General features: G+C 40.9%; 4 protein-coding genes across 11 annotated transcripts; 3 read left to right on the top strand and 1 right to left on the bottom strand.

Moving 5' to 3' along the window:
• Nucleotides 1-637: 637 nt before the first annotated feature.
• On the bottom strand, nt 638-2,354 carry LOC106401237 (nudix hydrolase 16, mitochondrial). 2 transcript variants are annotated; one of them, XM_013841705.3, is made up of 4 exons: nt 1,895-2,354; nt 1,356-1,452; nt 1,200-1,283; nt 638-1,118 (listed from the first exon to the last, which is right to left on the bottom strand). In XM_013841705.3, the coding sequence occupies exons 1-4, from the start codon at nt 1,963-1,965 to the stop codon at nt 846-848; spliced, it is 525 nt and encodes a 174-aa protein (XP_013697159.1). In that variant the 5' UTR covers nt 1,966-2,354; the 3' UTR covers nt 638-845. The 2 variants fall into 2 exon arrangements, with proteins under 2 accessions (XP_013697159.1, XP_022555216.1); XM_022699495.2 differs by having other exon boundaries at nt 2,086-2,343.
• Nucleotides 2,355-2,495: 141 nt separating this feature from the next.
• On the top strand, nt 2,496-12,659 carry LOC106401234. 7 transcript variants are annotated; one of them, XM_048753009.1, is made up of 20 exons: nt 2,496-2,848; nt 3,071-3,150; nt 3,603-3,653; nt 3,988-4,473; nt 4,643-4,900; nt 5,413-5,478; nt 5,881-6,060; nt 6,174-6,225; nt 6,306-6,590; nt 6,677-6,787; nt 6,980-7,177; nt 7,292-7,567; nt 7,693-8,310; nt 8,509-8,969; nt 9,061-9,121; nt 9,245-9,313; nt 9,423-9,537; nt 9,638-9,719; nt 9,795-12,161; nt 12,279-12,659. In XM_048753009.1, exons 1-17 carry the CDS (start codon nt 2,636-2,638, stop codon nt 9,495-9,497), a joined length of 3,540 nt encoding a protein of 1,179 aa, XP_048608966.1. In that variant the 5' UTR covers nt 2,496-2,635; the 3' UTR covers nt 9,498-9,537; nt 9,638-9,719; nt 9,795-12,161; nt 12,279-12,659. The 7 variants fall into 7 exon arrangements, with proteins under 7 accessions (XP_048608966.1, XP_048608965.1, XP_048608963.1 ...); XM_048753008.1 differs by having other exon boundaries at nt 9,638-12,161; XM_048753006.1 differs by having other exon boundaries at nt 9,423-9,719.
• On the top strand, nt 12,085-12,659 carry LOC106401238 (dolichyl-diphosphooligosaccharide--protein glycosyltransferase subunit 4A). Its single transcript, XM_022699496.2, has 3 exons — nt 12,085-12,161; nt 12,282-12,342; nt 12,415-12,659. The coding sequence occupies exon 3, from the start codon at nt 12,415-12,417 to the stop codon at nt 12,526-12,528; it is 114 nt and encodes a 37-aa protein (XP_022555217.1). The 5' UTR covers nt 12,085-12,161; nt 12,282-12,342; the 3' UTR covers nt 12,529-12,659.
• Nucleotides 12,660-13,678: 1,019 nt separating this feature from the next.
• Nucleotides 13,679-16,271, top strand: LOC106401239 (heat shock 70 kDa protein 4). Its single transcript, XM_013841710.2, has 2 exons — nt 13,679-13,978; nt 14,395-16,271. The coding sequence occupies exons 1-2, from the start codon at nt 13,765-13,767 to the stop codon at nt 16,131-16,133; spliced, it is 1,953 nt and encodes a 650-aa protein (XP_013697164.1). The 5' UTR covers nt 13,679-13,764; the 3' UTR covers nt 16,134-16,271.
• The last annotated feature ends 261 nt before the right edge of the window (nt 16,272-16,532 follow it).

Below are 16,532 nucleotides of genomic sequence, written 5' to 3'. Positions count from 1 at the left end.
ATCGACGATGGAGAGAAATCGAAGATGGAGAGAAATCGCCTTTCGTCGAGAGCTCTGATTTTTTTTTCTCACCTTCGGTCGCGAATGTTTTTTTTTCCGACATAACCCAACACAACATCTCGCCGGGCTAACCATCAGACGCCACGTGCAGTAAGGACTTGATCCTTCGTAGCCTTATTTACGGACTGATCCGTACCAATCCGTCTAAAGCTGAGCCCAATTCACAATTTTTTAATTGTAAAAAAGCTAAGAATTTGGGCCGCGGACCCGTGACGGACCGCCGTTGCTGTTGGTCTTAGCATGAAGCTATCAGAATCCTTATACTTTAATCTTCAACTAAAGTTATTTTGTTGTTTTTAAAGTATGTAAACAAGTAGTCAAATGCCAGAAGAATAAACGACATAAAAATTGTACATGGTTCACTAATTCGAATATATTTTACAAAAAAGGTTTTTATTACTGTAAGCTGTGAGAATATATCCATTTACATTAGAACTCCAAGACCACAGTAGATGTATCCAGCTAACTTCAAGTAATATCATATTTAAGTCATATCAACAATATGAAACATTATAACAAAATTCAACTATTTGAATCATGTAACAGTAGCATTGAAACAAAGGTTAATATCAACGAATAGTAAACACTATTGTTATTAGCTGTTTTTCTTTTCTTATTAAAAATGATAAGGACAACTATGAAGCAGGAAAATAATTGAACTTTTAAAACTTTGAAACTCCTATGTTTCAGTCTCAAGCTTCTCCGTGCATACTGATTAAAAAGAGCAAGAAAGAAAAATCGAAAGGAAAGAAACCAGCTTAAGAGTTTTTTATGCACACTTAACATCAATCATAACCTGCTATCTCTTCTCCTTTGCTCATCTTCTCCTTATGCCATTTACAGAACCCTTCCACCAACGCATTCTTCATCCAAGCGTGCCTGCAATTCTCTACAGCTTCTTCGATCGTCAGCCATGTCCTTGTTCTAGTCTTCTGTTCCGGCCACGTCTCTAGCTCTTCCTTCACATACAAGGCGTACATTGCAGCTTTACATAAACCTTCTGGGCTACACTCGTCCTGGTGTGTTTTGCTTTTGAACTCATAATCTCCCAAGAAGTCCTTCAAAAAAAAAAAAGTAACCTTTCTACACGTTCAGTACCAAGCTGCTAATAGTAACAAAGGGCTCAAAAGGGTCTTTACCATTAAAATCCCACGGACGCCTGCTTCTTCCACTGCTTCCCTTACTGCAGCCTCCCTGACTGTCTCATCATTCTCCCACCCTCCCTACATGAATCAACTTATGTTACTCTGTTTCAAACAGAACACGATGCAAAAAGAAATGACGTTTCTTTATACCTTGGGAAACAAAAGTCCAGGTCCACTAGATGAGCTGATCATCAAAACATGAACCACTTTCCCAGATTCAGAGTTTAGATACCTAAACGGAATACACCTACAAAAGCATGCCATTTAACTTGTTAAGCAAGGTACACCATCTCTGTATTTCATTCAACTAAGACTAGACTAAAGACCACAAAACAACCAAAACAAAGGCTAACGCATGTCAACGCTACGAAAATCCTATTGCACATCTCTCCTTCCTGTATTGTCTGCTTGTTAAAACCAATGCATGATTCCTCTCAAATCGAGATTCAGACCAGGATACAGAGTACAGACCAAGGCATGAACTCCAAAGGGACACAACATACGAACATAAAAAAGGGCTAACACATCTCTCTTTCCTATATTATCTATCTGCTTGTTAGAATCAATGCACGATCCTCTCAAATCAAAATTCAGACAAGACTACGGACCAAAGTATGAACTCCAAAGAGACCCAACACATACGCATATGTAAGAAAAGGAACCAAAGGTTGATTCAAAACACACAGTACCCGGCTACGAGACGCGAGCCATCCTCGTACCGTTGCTGGAGCCGACCCGTACGGGCGACCAAATCACACATCACCACCACCGTAATAACAAAAAAATATATATATAACTAGAGAAAACTGGCCATCAAGATGAGAGAATAATCTTTCACGACTCTTCTGTATATTATCCCCTACAAATGCGACTCGTCTACCTCCACCATTGCTGTCTCCTTAGATTCCAACGGTTCAGAAGAGATCTCCCCATTTGATCTGAATCTGACGGCTGGGGTTAGATCTAGGGTTTCGAATAGTCTCTCCCCGCTTTAGATTTGTATCAACGACTGAACACAGATTTGGATTTTTTTTTTACTTATTTGGGTCAACAATGGCAGATTTGTTTACGAAAGAGCGCAGAAAAAACGTAAGTAGTAATGAATTTTCTTTCAATCGGGCCACTGTGAGGAGGAAGAAGCAAACCGAGAGCGCGAAGAACGGATCGGCACCGTCAGGTAGTCACGTGGGTTATTGGGCCCATACTTTTTATTTCGTAATGGGCCCACTGATATACTCAATGGATTAATATGTAAGAAAAAGAAAATGATACTGAATCTAGGAAAGTTTTTATTGATGGGGACCAGATTGCAAAAACACCGTGATTTCACCATGGAAATCAAAAACGAAGGAGCTTGACAGCTCATCTGAAGAAGGGAAGAAAAAGTCTTCACTTCTCGAGTGGCGGCGAGATTTGAATTTGATTGATTGATGTCAACCACTTTTAGCCCCGGAAGCTCCCGGTTGCTGCAGCTCGGTGTTGCCGGCTCCGCCTCCCGCCTCAGATCTTCTTCCTCCAAGAAGCCGCCTGAGCCGCTGCGCCGCGCCGTGGCGGATTGCCTCTCGTCCTCCCCTCCTCCGGCTACCTCCCACCATGGCTCGATCCCTTCCATGCCACCGTCCGAAGCTCGTAGAAATCTCCGGGTGTGTAGTGTACTCCTTACCGTGAAATTAGATTCTCCTTCGTAGTAATTCCATTTCTTGCGTTCAATTTGGGGGGAAATAAATATAGTTTTGATGTGTAAAGAGATCAACTGAATAAACGAAGCGTAAACGCATTGCAGTTAATGATAAGAGCTGTGAATGTTCTATTCTCTCTTTTGCACTCCCTCTATGGAAATTCACATAATCACGTGGTGATTACAGGATTATTTATCAGCCGCTGCCACGACTGATCTGACCTACAACGTGCTCTTAGAGCATACAATTGCAGAGAGAGATCGCAGGTAATTGACTCTTGGTTCTTATTCTGGATGTATATTTGGTCATTTGGCAACTTTCTCATGTCATGAATTGAGACTGTGGTATAAGGTTTGAGCTTTAGAAGGTCTGAACGGACTAAAATATAGTATATATTGAGTGATACGTTCTTATCATTGAATAGGTAATTAGGAACACAATATATATATTCTTGTAAGTCTCTTGATAGCTTAAATAGTACAAAGAATACTTAAAGTTATAATCTGAACAGATGTCTAAGATAAAAGTGTGTAATTAAGCAGAGTTAGCAACTTATCTGCCTAGGTATATCATCCACCTAGGTTGACTTGTAAAGTACCTGAGGACCTATACTGAGTCGAACCTTATGCAGCTAGGATGCAGATTGCGATAATCTTAATTTTTCTTAATTATGATGGTCTTAAATATTAGTTGCTAATGTTCAGTCAATTTTCTACAGTCCAGCTGTGGTGACGAGGTGTGTGGCATTACTGAAACGGTATCTCTTAAGGTATTATAGTCTAGTCCAATAACTTGGTTAATTTCATTTGCTTCTTTGAAATAGTATCTCTTTTGTTTGTTTAAGCCCCTCAGCTCATCTTACTCACTATTTCCATTTTTGTGTTCTGTTTATGGGGATTCCTATGTTTGGTTAATTATTTAGTAGATCATTTGAATATGAAAGGGGACATAATAGTTGTTCAAAGTTCAAACCTAGAGATTAAGTGTGCATTTTTTTCTGCTATATAATGACGGTTGTCTGTAATATATATACAGGTCGTCCAGTGTTTTCCGTTGATTATATGTTTACATTATAGTAACCCCTTGTTGTTCCTACGCTACAGATATAAACCTAGTGAGGAGACACTACTGCAGGTCGATAGATTTTGCGTGAACCTGATTGCTGAGTGCGATGCTAGCTTGAAGCAAAAATTATTGCCTGTTTTATCAGCACCATTGGGTGCTTCTCCTTTACCAGTGTCCAGCTTTGCTTCTGGAGCTTTGGTGAAGTCATTGCATTATGTGCGTTCCCTTGTGGCACTACATATCCCCAGGCGTTCCTTTCAACCTGCAGCATTTGCGGGAGCTACTCTAGCGTCAAGAAAGTTATTGCCATCTCTTTCCTCTTTGTTGAGCAAATCATTCGACTCCCAGTTAAGTCCTGCTGCCGCAGAGTCTCCACAGAAAAAGGATGCTGCAGATCTGTCTGTTTCAAACTTGTCAAATATAGAAGAATTTAATGCTCTGGAAGACATTGAATACATATCATCAGACTTACTGAATTGGCGTTGGGTTGGGGAGCTTCAGTTATCATCAGCTTCTTCCGAAAGGTACGTCCTACATGATTCTGTTCTTACAAGTGTCCAAACGCACTTTTGCTTTATTTCTTGACTAGAGATTCGTGTATCTTAGTAGAGAAATACTTAATATCACAAGCAATTCCTCGTTGGATGGCTTTAGTACTTGGCTTCACTAAATTTATACTCTTTGCATGGTTAGTGAACGCCCTGTGAATCTCCAAGACATGAACAATTGTAATCTTTTGGAAGTTGGTGCTGCCGGCCTACTCGTAGGAGATATGGAAGCTAAAATGAAGGGCCAACACTGGAAATATTTTGGTACCACAGAAATGCCTTACTTAGAACAGCTCCTGCAGCCAGCTTCAGTCACGATGATAACAAATTCAGTCTCAGCTCGCTCTCACTTGAGAGCGATAACAGCTACCAAACGCACGAGGGCTGGCCCTCAGCAGATCTGGTATGTATTCTATTGTGTCTTTTTCTGTAGTAATAAGCAAAGTGAGGACTTAGGATTATACTGGCATTTTATGCCTTGCAAGCTTTTACACGACTCTCTTTATAGGCGCCTAGAAACGGTACTCCTAGATTTCAAGAAATTATAATTCTTTCCTCTTGAGCAGATGCCATCTATTAATTCTGATAATGCAGTACAGGCAAATAATACGGATTCTATTTTATTTTCATAAATTAAGGGAACTTACTGAAATGTCACTTTTTGGAAACCAGCATGGTATTGATATCAAATACCTCCATTTGATGACAAAAAGCTTATGACATAACGGAATTTCCGGATAGTTTCGAAAGAATCACAGAAATGGTGCTATTTACAATATATATATGTTATCAGGGATTGCACTTTTGCATTATTGGACCTAACGAGAATGATGTTCTGGAAAAAATCTTATTAAAGCATAAGCTCTGTTTGGAAAGTTAGTGTGTTCTGAGATTAAAGATTTGCATGAAATGCAGGGATGATTCCACAGTGAGCACATTTCGTCCACGTGCCAGACCACTTTTTCAGTATCGTCATTACAGGTAAAAGTGGAATGCCTGTATGATATTTGTGTCTTTTTTCTTCATTCACTTGTGCCACTTATTTAATTTTTGTTGGAGTCTTCCTTGATAGTAATAAGGTTACGTCACGTAATAAGGTTTCCCTTTTGAACCTCTACGATAATACCTGATACTAGCCTCTCTAAGGTTTGAATCGGTAAGCGACTGAAAAAGAGCTGCAGTTGAATAAACTCTTTACGATAAGTATATCTTATTTCACTGTGACTCATGGGTGGTTTAGAGTGGCTCTTCCACTATTGTGTATGTGCATGGTGGATCACGCGTCTGAGTAAATAACTGTTGTGAATGAAAAGAAAATATCTACATGGAAGCATCTTACCTCTATCATAACAAATGACTCTCGTTCCCTGCACGATTTTGTAGTGAACAACAACCACTGCGCCTAAACCCTGCCGAGGTAGGTGAGGTGATCGCTGCTGTTTGGTCAGAGGCATCATCCACCCCTTCAAATCCAATGACCGTATCACCCCAATTGAATAGCAGGACTGGGAAGACGTCGATGGATGTGGCTATGAGCGTCCTGATAAAGCTTGTTATTGACATGTACGCTACCGTCAACCTAGTTGTGTTGTCTCATTAAGATTTCTAGTAATCCTTTCCTCCCTTTTATAATTGCAAGCTTATGGTACTCCGTTTTGAAAACCCTATCTTTTTAGGTATGTCTTGGACGCTAGAATTGCTGCTCCTCTTACTCTGTCCATGCTCGAGGTGTGACTTCGACTCAGATACAATAGCGATATTTAAACTGCTTACTAACTGTTCTAGCCATGCATGCAAATTTATTTCAGGAAATGCTTTGCTCCACAAATACAGCTTGTAGGATTCGTGTATTTGATTTAATTCTTAATTTAGGAGTTCATGCACAATTGTTGGAGCCAAAGATAAGTGTTAATGCTTCAACCATTGAGGAAGAATACGCCCAAGAAACATTTATCGACAATGAAAATAGGCTACTGCTTCAAGGGACAAGAACGAGAGACTTGCCTAAGATGTCAAGCACTTCTTCAGCTATTGAGAACTTCGAGTCTTGGATATTAAAAATCTTATTTGAAATACTCCTTGTCCTAGTTCAGGTATCTTACGCCTTTCTTTCTTCTCTGTTTGACGTCAAAAAAAAAGATTTTTTTTGGATTTTATACCTTCAAAATTGTTTTCGTAGGTTGAGGAAAAGGAAGAATCCGTTTGGGCATCTGCTCTCAGCTGTTTGTTATATTTTGTCTGTGATAGAGGGAAAATAAGGAGAAAGCAGCTAAGTGGTCTTGACATAAGGGTATGTTAGGCCTATGCGGCTGAATATTATATTTTCCTTCTGCTGTCATTGCCTTCATACTCTCATTTGGATCTCTCATTTTATTTGTTTCTTCGACATTTATTATTTCTCTTTTCCGCGGTATGCTACCATTAAATTGGCTCTATTGCTAAGCTGTACTTTCTGACGAGCCAGTTACTTTGCGTGAGCCAGGTTATTAAAGCTCTTCTGGGAACTAGCAAAAGGAATTCTTGGTCAGAAGTTGTTCATTCCAAGCTTATTTGTATCATGACAAATATGTTTTATCGATCTCCAGAGCTAGATGGTTCTATCAAAGCAACGTCAAGTGCCTCAAGTTTTCTTATAGAACAGGTCGATCTGATTGGTGGCGTGGAGTTCATTCTCTATAAGGTACTGCGAATAAATTCTTGTTAAACTGATGATCTTTCTCAGAAACAATTCAAATAGATACTTTGAGCCCCAATTATTTTCTGATAGATTAAGGGACTCATCTTATTGATACAGTACTCTTTAGCAACCACTAGAGAGGAAAGAAGAAATCTCTACTCGGTTTTATTTGACTATGTTCTGCATCAAATTAATGAGGCATGCGCAGCTGCTGGTCTTTCTGAGTACACTGATGATGAGATTCAACCATTGGCTGTTCAGCTTGCTCTTGCTGATGCACCTGAAGCTTTCTACATTTCTATTAAGCTTGGTGTTGAAGGCATAGGGGAAATCCTGCGAAGATCAATTGCTGCTTCATTGTCTGGGTTTAGCAATAGCGAACGTCTAAACCAGGTAAGTTTGTTCTTGTTGGAGTATGTTGCAATATTTTTCTTAGGGTCTGACAAAGAGTTGTGGTTTATATTGTTTACCAGTCACCGCTCTTTTTTTCTAACTCCCTTTTTTCTTCCTACTTGCAGCTTTTGGCAAATATAACAGAAAAATTTGACACGATAGTAGCTTCGTTTACTCACTTGGACAAAGAGTTTCTGCATCTCAGACAGATAACCAAGTCGTCCAAGTACATGGAAACCATTCAAGAGTTAAGAAATGATATAAGCATGTCAGTGAATCTAGCTTGGGCTACTTTGCACTCTCTTCTTCATTCAGAAAGAGCCACAAATCGTCAAAATGGATATATCTGGTTGGGGGATCTTCTGATTGCGGAAGTTAGTGAAGAGAGTGGTGGAAGTATATGGCTGAGCATAAAAGACCTGCAGCAAAAGATTGCCAATTGTGGTGCCTCCGACTCTCTAATTACTTCTGATATACCTATTTCCGTACATCTTCTGTGTGGACTCTTGAAGTCAAAGAACAGTGTTATCAGATGGGGTTTTCTGTTCATACTGGAGAGGCTTCTTATGCGTTCCAAGTTCTTACTAGATGAGAATGAGACACAGCGATCAACTGTTGGAAGTGCTAGTCAGGATCAGAAAGACACACGACTAGAGAAAGCAAATGCTGTTATAGACATAATGAGCAGCGCTTTGTCTTTGATGGCACAAATAAATGAAACTGACCGGCTTAATATCTTAAAGGTACATATTCTTTGAATCCTTTTGTTTGCTCTTTTCCTTTGCTTTGTCAAATTTCCTATCAAAGGCCACTCTAAAGCTTGCTGATATCTATCTTAAATACATATTCCGTAACTGGCATGAAAGAGTACGTCTATTTGGAATTTTTACCCTGATGAAGTTTTAATGCTGACACCACTTCTCTCTGTTGTTTTCAAGCAGATGTGTGACATTCTTTTCTCGCAATTGTGCTTGAAAGTTTTGTCTACTGATGAGGAAGCAGTCCCCAGTTCTGCTGAGAGGAATAACAAATTTGATACATCCCATCGTAACAGCTATAAAGAGAGTATGGATGATGCTGACACCAGGCCTCGGTACAACAATGTCTCTGTTTTAACGTGCGAGACAGCGTCAATGGCAGCAATGCTTCTTCGTGGACAAGCCATCGTCCCTATGCAGCTGGTTGCGCGTGTTCCAGCGGCTTTGTTTTATTGGCCCTTGATTCAACTAGCAGGTGCAGCAACTGACAACATTGCACTTGGTGTCGCAGTTGGAAGCAAAGGAAGAGGGAATATCCCAGGGGCAACCTCTGATATTCGAGCCACCCTGCTATTACTTCTGATCGGTAAATGCACGGCAGATACAGTTGCTTTTCAAGAAGTTGGTGGAGAGGAGTTCTTCAGGTGATTCAGTTGACTCTTCCATACTTCCAGTCCAAGTTGATTTATCTGTGCATGTTTCATAGCATTTACAAACTAATGTTTATCTGTATAGGGAACTCCTGGATGATACTGACTCAAGGGTGGCTTATTACTCTTCAGCATTTCTCCTAAAGGCAAGAAAAGTTCTCAAATTCATCATTTTGATTTTGAAAAACATACATAAATCGGAAGAAAAGTAAGGTTTCAACTCGTTCTCGTTTTTCTTTGCTCACTGGTTAAAGTTTCGGTTATTTCAGAGGATGATGACGGAGGAACCAGAGAAATACCAAAACATGCTTCAGAAGCTTGTCTTTAAGGCTCAGCAGGTAAATGCTATCGTAATAATTTAAGAGTGTGGAGTCATAGAACCTCAAATATCGATGAGTTTTTTCTTTTGTATTGTATCACTTATAATAGCATTCTTGTTTTGTGCAGAGTAATAATGAGAAACTGCTAGAGAATCCATACCTGCAGATGTGTGGTATACTCCAGCTATCAAACGAGCTTTAAACTAAGGGCGCTCGCAAGTCTCCAGTTATACATGGCTTCTGTAAGTTCCTCGGTTTAAAATAAAATCTTAGAGAGTTACTTTAGCACCACCCTGCCGCTAAAAAGAAGAAAATTGAGTGAAAGTAAAAGACATTTCATAGATACTGGACTCGTCGGTGAAGGAAGCAAGTGGGAATTGCAAGTGAAATCAGATTATGGCTTCTATATGTGGCAGATAGTTTGGTGAGTTTATCTGACATCACTTTGGCTGAGACTGGTTTTGGTTAAGATCTGAAGAAAGCTGTTTTGGCTGAACAGAGATCAACTGGAATGTGATCAAATGATTCATCTGCCTTCTCCTTTTTCTGCGGGAATGGCGAACCTACAGAGACACTGAGCTCTGATAACTGCAGCCATGTCATTTTTGGCCTAACAAACTGAAGGTTTTTTTTCTTCTCTTATCTTCTTGTCTGTAAAATTAACAAAATCATGAACAGAGGCTGCAGCTCCAGAAATTTTTGTTTTCTTGGAGCTCTGCTTTTGTATAGCCAGGAACAAAACCAGTTAGGTGATTGTGTTGTGTAGAGAACTAGAGATAGATAGGCTTATTGGCCGCCTTTTGGGTGTCGAATGTTTTGCCTTTAATATTATTATGTGAAAAATGTGAACCTAAGCAGTGCTTTTTGTAATTTTTATGATTTTTGGCTGCCATTATTTCGTTAAGAGATCTATAGAAACTAACCATGTTTATGCTTTTTTTTTTCCCAAATTGAAATTCATTCATAAGCGAACCGCAATTGTTTAATACATAAGTTGGCGGATACAAAATCTCCAGAGACAATAGCCCAAAGAACATGCAGCTAAAACCCACACCGGGGCACTTTTCGAACATAACCTTAACAAAGCAAGGAAACTAAACCATTCCTACCATTCACTAGGACTCAATAAACTAAAAATAGTAACACTAGAACATACGACAAACCAGTGCAATAGACTTCCCAAGTAGCAAGTAAGAATGATCTGGATAAATCGAAGCTGCCCTCGGCACGCCATACAAAACAATCCACTTGTAGAACCCGAAGACACCGATGCGCCTTCTCAAACCCGGATCTATCGCTGCCGCCTATGGCCGGCCTAACGATACCATCCCCACTCAAAACCAAGAAACAAGGCTTCACAACCCGACAAGACAGATCGCTTCACGATCCTCAAAACTTTCGGATACGTCTTGACCGCACTCTCTGACGTCCCCTTAACACCTAGATAGAAGCCCACCATAAACCTTCACACAAACAAGCCTCGACGATCGAACCCCAAAACAAATACAAACATTAACCACCAAACCGAGGAGAGATCACTGCTACCGCCACAATAAGAGAAGAAAACTGCAACTGAAACTGTCAAACACTACGCAGAGAGTCTGAGGCAACACTACAGCAAGCATACCACAAAACTACAATCTAAATTACGATATCAAGACATAAGCAAGAGGATCGAAAAGGTACACCAAAGCCTTGATACACCAGCACCAACTAGGAAAGCCCTTGTAGCCATAGACGACAACCCGAGACAAAACCAGAGGCACACACACGAGAAACAAAACCAGACACTTTCACCACGGTCACATCCGACTTCAACCCTCGCCTCCAAAGTTACAAGAACCCGGAGCACTCCTGATTACGGTGCGCAAGTACCAGAATCTCTCCGACCTGAAGAGACCCTAAATAGCTACCACCATAACCGAAACAAGCACAAAGCCACAGATCCGGAGCAGCAGAGCACCACCGAACCAGCCTTGACACGAACCCTCGCTATCTCCCCACGACGGCAGAGATCAGGAGGGTTCCAAAAAGGAAAAAAAGAGCCGCTCGATAAACCCTAAAATCCGACTCAGAACCGCCCCACCTCGCCCAGCCCTCCACCAAGTGTAGACTCCTCGCGACTGGAGCTTCCACCGGAGACGCGAGCTCCGACCTAGAAGAACGCACATATCGGAAGGGGAGAGGAAGAAGCGATGGAGAGCAAAAAGAGAAAATCAGGAAAGGAAGAAAGAGCCCGCCGGCCGGAGCACGCGCGCGTACGCGCGGCCGTACGCCGGAGGGATAGCACAGGCGGTTGGTTTGGAAACGAAAGGGTTGGGGAGTTTTGACCATGTTTATGCTTTGTCTGTACAAAAAGCCTTTTATGATTTGTCTGTACAAAAAGCCTGAACCTTCAGCTTCAAGCTATTGAAGAGATCCCTAAACACCAAAACAAAAGTCTGACACATCTGTTCCAGAATTGAGATTTTTTACCATTTGAAAATTGAAATTGAATAACAGTTCTGTAGCGTGCGCATATGTAGAGCAACCATGCGTTCCTACAAAACGCTGCGCAGCTTCCGCAATTGATAATTAAGTTTGTAAGCCTGGCCCATTTTAATTAATTAATTCAGGCTGAAACCAAATGTCACATAACTAAAATAGCCCCGGTCGGGTTATCTCGTGAAAAGTAATTTACTTACCAATTCAATCCATAAAGTAATTGTGAAAATTAAGTAATGGGCCAGGCTTATCTCGTGAAAAGTAAGTAAAGAAACCCTCAGACATCATTGAGACCCTGAGAGGGATCCAATACTTGTTCTGTTCTGCACTTCAAGTTCCCGAAGATCTGATCCGTCTCCACCGATTCCGTCCTGATAAAACGGTAAAATTTCTGCTCAATTTTAATAACTACCCGCTCTTCCTTGAGAGATCTGATTTCACCAACTGTGTTTGATTTCTGATCTGCTCAGTCTGAGATTGTGTGTTTTTTTCGCGACAGAAGGTTTTCTCTGGGTGTGGTGGTCCTTTGAATCCGTCTCTTGTCGGATTGTGTCACGTTTTGGGTTATTGATGCTTTGAGTCTCAACTTCTTCTACTATAATCATTTGTTTAATACTACTATTGAATTTGTACAGATGATTGATGATAAAGACTTGGGGTTTATAGTCAACTTCCTTGGCATCTTCATCTTCGCACTGGTAATTGCTTATCATTACGTAGCTGCTGATCCCAAGTTCGAAGCCACTTGAGTTATGTACTTTTAGCTGATATAAGTCCCTTTTTCTTTACTTTATAATAACAGTCTTTGTTGAGATGAATATGTTGTCAAGATGTTTGTAAGCTGTTTCACATCTTCATTTCGTCACCTATATTTAGCTGATCTAAAAGCGTCGACTTTAGGCCCAAACCATGTAAATGCAGCTAAGATTGTTTAGGTTGTTTCACGTTCACATGAATTACATGCAAAAATCTTTAGCACACCCGACCTAAACGTCATATGCTTTCTGAGGTGACGAAGAACCCAAGAAGCAAATTTAATTAGTACTGATTAGGATTAACATTTGGGATATATCGAAATAAAAAGAGGCTCTGGATGAAGTCAGTAAACTAATCTTATTTCGTTCCGTCACAACCATAGAATATGTAATCCAATGATTAATATACGTAACAAGATCTGATTTTCTAATGATATATGATATCTTATGCAATTAATAATTCTTTTAAAAAAAAAAAAATTCGTTGATATATAGTTGATTTTGGACATAAACTAATGAAATATTTGTTTTGACCTTTTGTAAAAATCACATTTACGATCCGTAAATTACAAAATTATTTAATTTTATTTAAAATATTTATGGTCTAAAATATAAGATCGATTGATAAAGAAATTTCTGTATAGTTTTAATGCCAAAATTAATTGTATGACCATGTTTTCAGAAAAAAACACCACACTTTATCCTTTAATATTACCATCAAACTCAAAAAATTCCAAAGTGTTCCAAGTTTAGGTTTAAATTTATCTCAGAGTTTTATATTTTAGTGCATAAGAAAATTATTGTCCAAGTGCAAAATCACAGTGAGTAAAACGGTCGAAAACAGACAGTCGAAAAGACAGACGCTGTGAAAAAGTAAATCTCTTTTCACTGGGTGACGGCTGGCTGGCTACCATTCAAAGATGGTAGTTACACATTCTTTTTTTTTTTTTTGGTCAAGTTAACACATTCTTAAGTTTTGAAATATTTAAAAAGAGACATCTGGAAAGAGCTAGAATCAAGACAACAACAAAAAAAGGAAAGACTGAGAGAAATAAGATCCAACGGCTGAAACAGCATCACCTGAACATTCTCGAACCTCTCTTTTACCGACCCTTCACTCATATTTAAACACCTCTCCCATTCCCATACTCAAAATCATAAACACACAAATTACAAAGAAGGAAAAGAAAAAGAAAACGCTCACACACAATCTCGATTTTTGATATTCTAATGGCGGGTAAAGGCGAAGGTCCAGCAATAGGTATCGATCTCGGTACTACCTACTCCTGCGTCGGCGTGTGGCAGCATGACCGCGTCGAGATCATCGCCAACGATCAAGGCAACCGCACAACTCCTTCCTACGTGGCTTTCACCGACAGCGAGCGTCTCATAGGAGATGCTGCGAAGAATCAAGTCGCTATGAACCCTACCAACACCGTCTTTGGTAAGTTAACTGCCCATGAACTCTGCTCTAGTTTTCGAATAATAGGTGTTTTATTAACCGGTCTAACCGTATTAACGCGGCAAATCCGTGGGGATAATATTCTACAAAACCTTGGTTACTGTCTAGAGATTGGTTAACTGTGAATCATCATCTAACAATTTTTTTAATTCCCGTTTTTCTAATTGCCGAGTGATTTTTAAATTACTAATTTGTTCTATGTTATTTTTTTAAAGTTTAACTTTGCGAGTTTCTTAGTTATCGTTTACATAAGTCCAGCACGTTTTAATTATGTCTTAGCGATTTCTTAATTAGCTAGAAATTTCTTAATTCTGTCTTAAAAAATTTAATTACAGTTTAGTGATTTTTTCCGAACATTATTTACATTTATATTGACCTGAACTAATTGTTGCGTGCAGATGCTAAGCGTCTTATTGGCAGAAGATTCAGCGACCCCTCTGTGCAAGCAGACATGAGACACTGGCCATTCAAGGTCATCTCCGGTCCAGCCGAGAAGCCAATGATCAGCGTCAACTACAAGGGAGAAGAGAAACAGTTCTCCGCAGAAGAAATCTCCTCCATGGTCCTCACCAAAATGCGCGAGATAGCAGAAGCATACCTCGGCACATCCATCAAAAACGCCGTCGTCACGGTCCCCGCCTACTTCAACGACTCTCAGCGTCAAGCCACAAAGGACGCTGGAGTCATCTCCGGCCTCAACGTGATGCGTATCATCAACGAACCTACAGCTGCTGCTATTGCCTACGGTCTCGACAAGAAGGCGTCGAGCGTTGGTGAGAAGAACGTGCTTATATTCGACTTGGGAGGTGGGACTTTCGATGTCTCTCTTCTCACGATTGAGGAAGGGATCTTCGAAGTGAAGGCGACGGCTGGTGACACTCACCTCGGAGGTGAGGACTTCGACAACAGAATGGTTAATCACTTCGTCCAAGAGTTTAAGAGGAAGCACAAGAAGGACATCACGGGTAACCCGAGAGCTCTCCGCAGGCTGAGAACAGCCTGCGAGAGAGCGAAGAGGACTCTCTCTTCCACCGCGCAGACGACCATAGAGATTGACTCTCTCTACGAAGGGATCGACTTCTACACGACCATTACGCGCGCGAGGTTCGAGGAGCTCAACATGGATCTGTTCAGAAAATGTATGGAGCCGGTGGAGAAGTGTCTGAGAGACGCTAAGATGGACAAGAGCAACGTCCACGACGTGGTGCTCGTCGGCGGGTCCACCAGGATCCCTAAAGTGCAGCAGCTTCTCCAAGACTTTTTCAACGGGAAGGAGCTTTGTAAGAGTATTAACCCCGACGAGGCCGTCGCTTACGGCGCGGCGGTCCAGGCTGCGATCTTGACCGGTGAAGGGAACGAGAAGGTTCAAGATTTACTGCTTCTTGACGTCACTCCTTTGTCGTTGGGCTTGGAGACTGCCGGTGGGGTTATGACGGTTTTGATCCCGAGGAACACGACGATTCCGACAAAGAAGGAGCAGATCTTCTCTACTTACTCGGACAACCAGCCTGGTGTGTTGATCCAAGTCTACGAAGGAGAGAGAGCGAGGACAAAAGACAACAATCTTTTAGGGAAGTTCGAGCTCAGCGGCATCCCTCCTGCGCCGCGTGGTGTCCCTCAGATCACCGTCTGTTTCGACATCGACGCTAACGGCATCCTCAACGTCTCGGCGGAGGATAAGACTACTGGACAGAAGAACAAGATTACCATCACTAACGATAAAGGGAGGCTGTCAAAGGAGGAGATTGAGAAGATGGTGCAAGAAGCGGAGAAGTATAAAGCTGAGGATGAGGAGCATAAGAAGAAGGTTGATGCCAAGAATGCGTTGGAGAACTATGCGTACAATATGAGGAACACGATCAAGGATGAGAAGATTGCGTCTAAGCTTGAGGCGGCGGATAAGAAGAAGATTGAGGATGCGATTGATCAGGCGATTGAGTGGTTGGATGGGAACCAGTTGGCTGAGGCTGATGAGTTTGAGGATAAGATGAAGGAGCTGGAGTCGCTTTGTAATCCGATTATTGCGAGGATGTATCAAGGTGGTGCTGGTGGCGATATGGGTGCTGGAGGGATGGATGATGATGTTCCTGCTGGTGGAAGTGGTGGTGCTGGACCTAAGATTGAAGAAGTTGATTAAGTGTTCCAGCTTTGTTGTTTTGTGAGCTTTTGCTTTAATCCTTATGTTTTGTTTGCTTGCTGTTTCTTTTAAGCTTTTTATGTTACTCGGAATTTGCTTTGTAATAAAATATCTGCCATAAAATCTGTTGTTTCCCTAGTTTGCATTGGTCTCTATCCAAGAATAGGGGTCCTTGGCCGTGAGGATTAACCACCCACAAGCTCACTCTTCATACAAATACACTTGACCTTAACATGAAGATGGAATAAGAAGAACGCACTAACAAGAATCTTTTACCATTGTTAGTGAGTATCCAAAAATTCATTGTTTAAGGAAGTAGGCAGGTAATGTCTGTAGCACGCCCTTCTCGTCTATTATGCATATAAGAACTCTAGCATTAATATCGTTAATCCATTAGCC

This window comes from Brassica napus, chromosome C3, assembly GCF_020379485.1.
Source record: "Brassica napus cultivar Da-Ae chromosome C3, Da-Ae, whole genome shotgun sequence".
Taxonomy (NCBI): Eukaryota; Viridiplantae; Streptophyta; class Magnoliopsida; order Brassicales; family Brassicaceae; genus Brassica; species Brassica napus.
The sequence above is the reverse complement of the archived record's forward strand: the minus strand, read 5'-3'. Positions and strand labels throughout refer to the sequence as shown.

Excerpts from the sequence above, each read along its gene's own strand:
- LOC106401237 (XM_013841705.3), bottom strand. The coding sequence starts at position 1,965 with ATGTGTGATTTGGTCGCCCGTACGGGTCGGCTCCAGCAACGGTACGAG. Across the intron at positions 1,453-1,894 it reads GGCTCGCGTCTCGTAGCCGG|GTGTATTCCGTTTAGGTATC; the intron begins GTACTGTGTGTT and ends ATGCTTTTGTAG. Across the intron at positions 1,284-1,355 it reads CTGGACTTTTGTTTCCCAAG|GGAGGGTGGGAGAATGATGA; the intron begins GTATAAAGAAAC and ends TGATTCATGTAG.
- LOC106401239 (XM_013841710.2), top strand. The coding sequence starts at position 13,765 with ATGGCGGGTAAAGGCGAAGGTCCAGCAATAGGTATCGATCTCGGTACT. Across the intron at positions 13,979-14,394 it reads CCCTACCAACACCGTCTTTG|ATGCTAAGCGTCTTATTGGC; the intron begins GTAAGTTAACTG and ends TGTTGCGTGCAG.
- LOC106401238 (XM_022699496.2), top strand. The coding sequence starts at position 12,415 with ATGATTGATGATAAAGACTTGGGGTTTATAGTCAACTTCCTTGGCATC.
- LOC106401234 (XM_048753009.1), top strand. The coding sequence starts at position 2,636 with ATGTCAACCACTTTTAGCCCCGGAAGCTCCCGGTTGCTGCAGCTCGGT. Across the intron at positions 7,178-7,291 it reads TGGAGTTCATTCTCTATAAG|TACTCTTTAGCAACCACTAG; the intron begins GTACTGCGAATA and ends TTATTGATACAG. Across the intron at positions 7,568-7,692 it reads ATAGCGAACGTCTAAACCAG|CTTTTGGCAAATATAACAGA; the intron begins GTAAGTTTGTTC and ends TCCTACTTGCAG.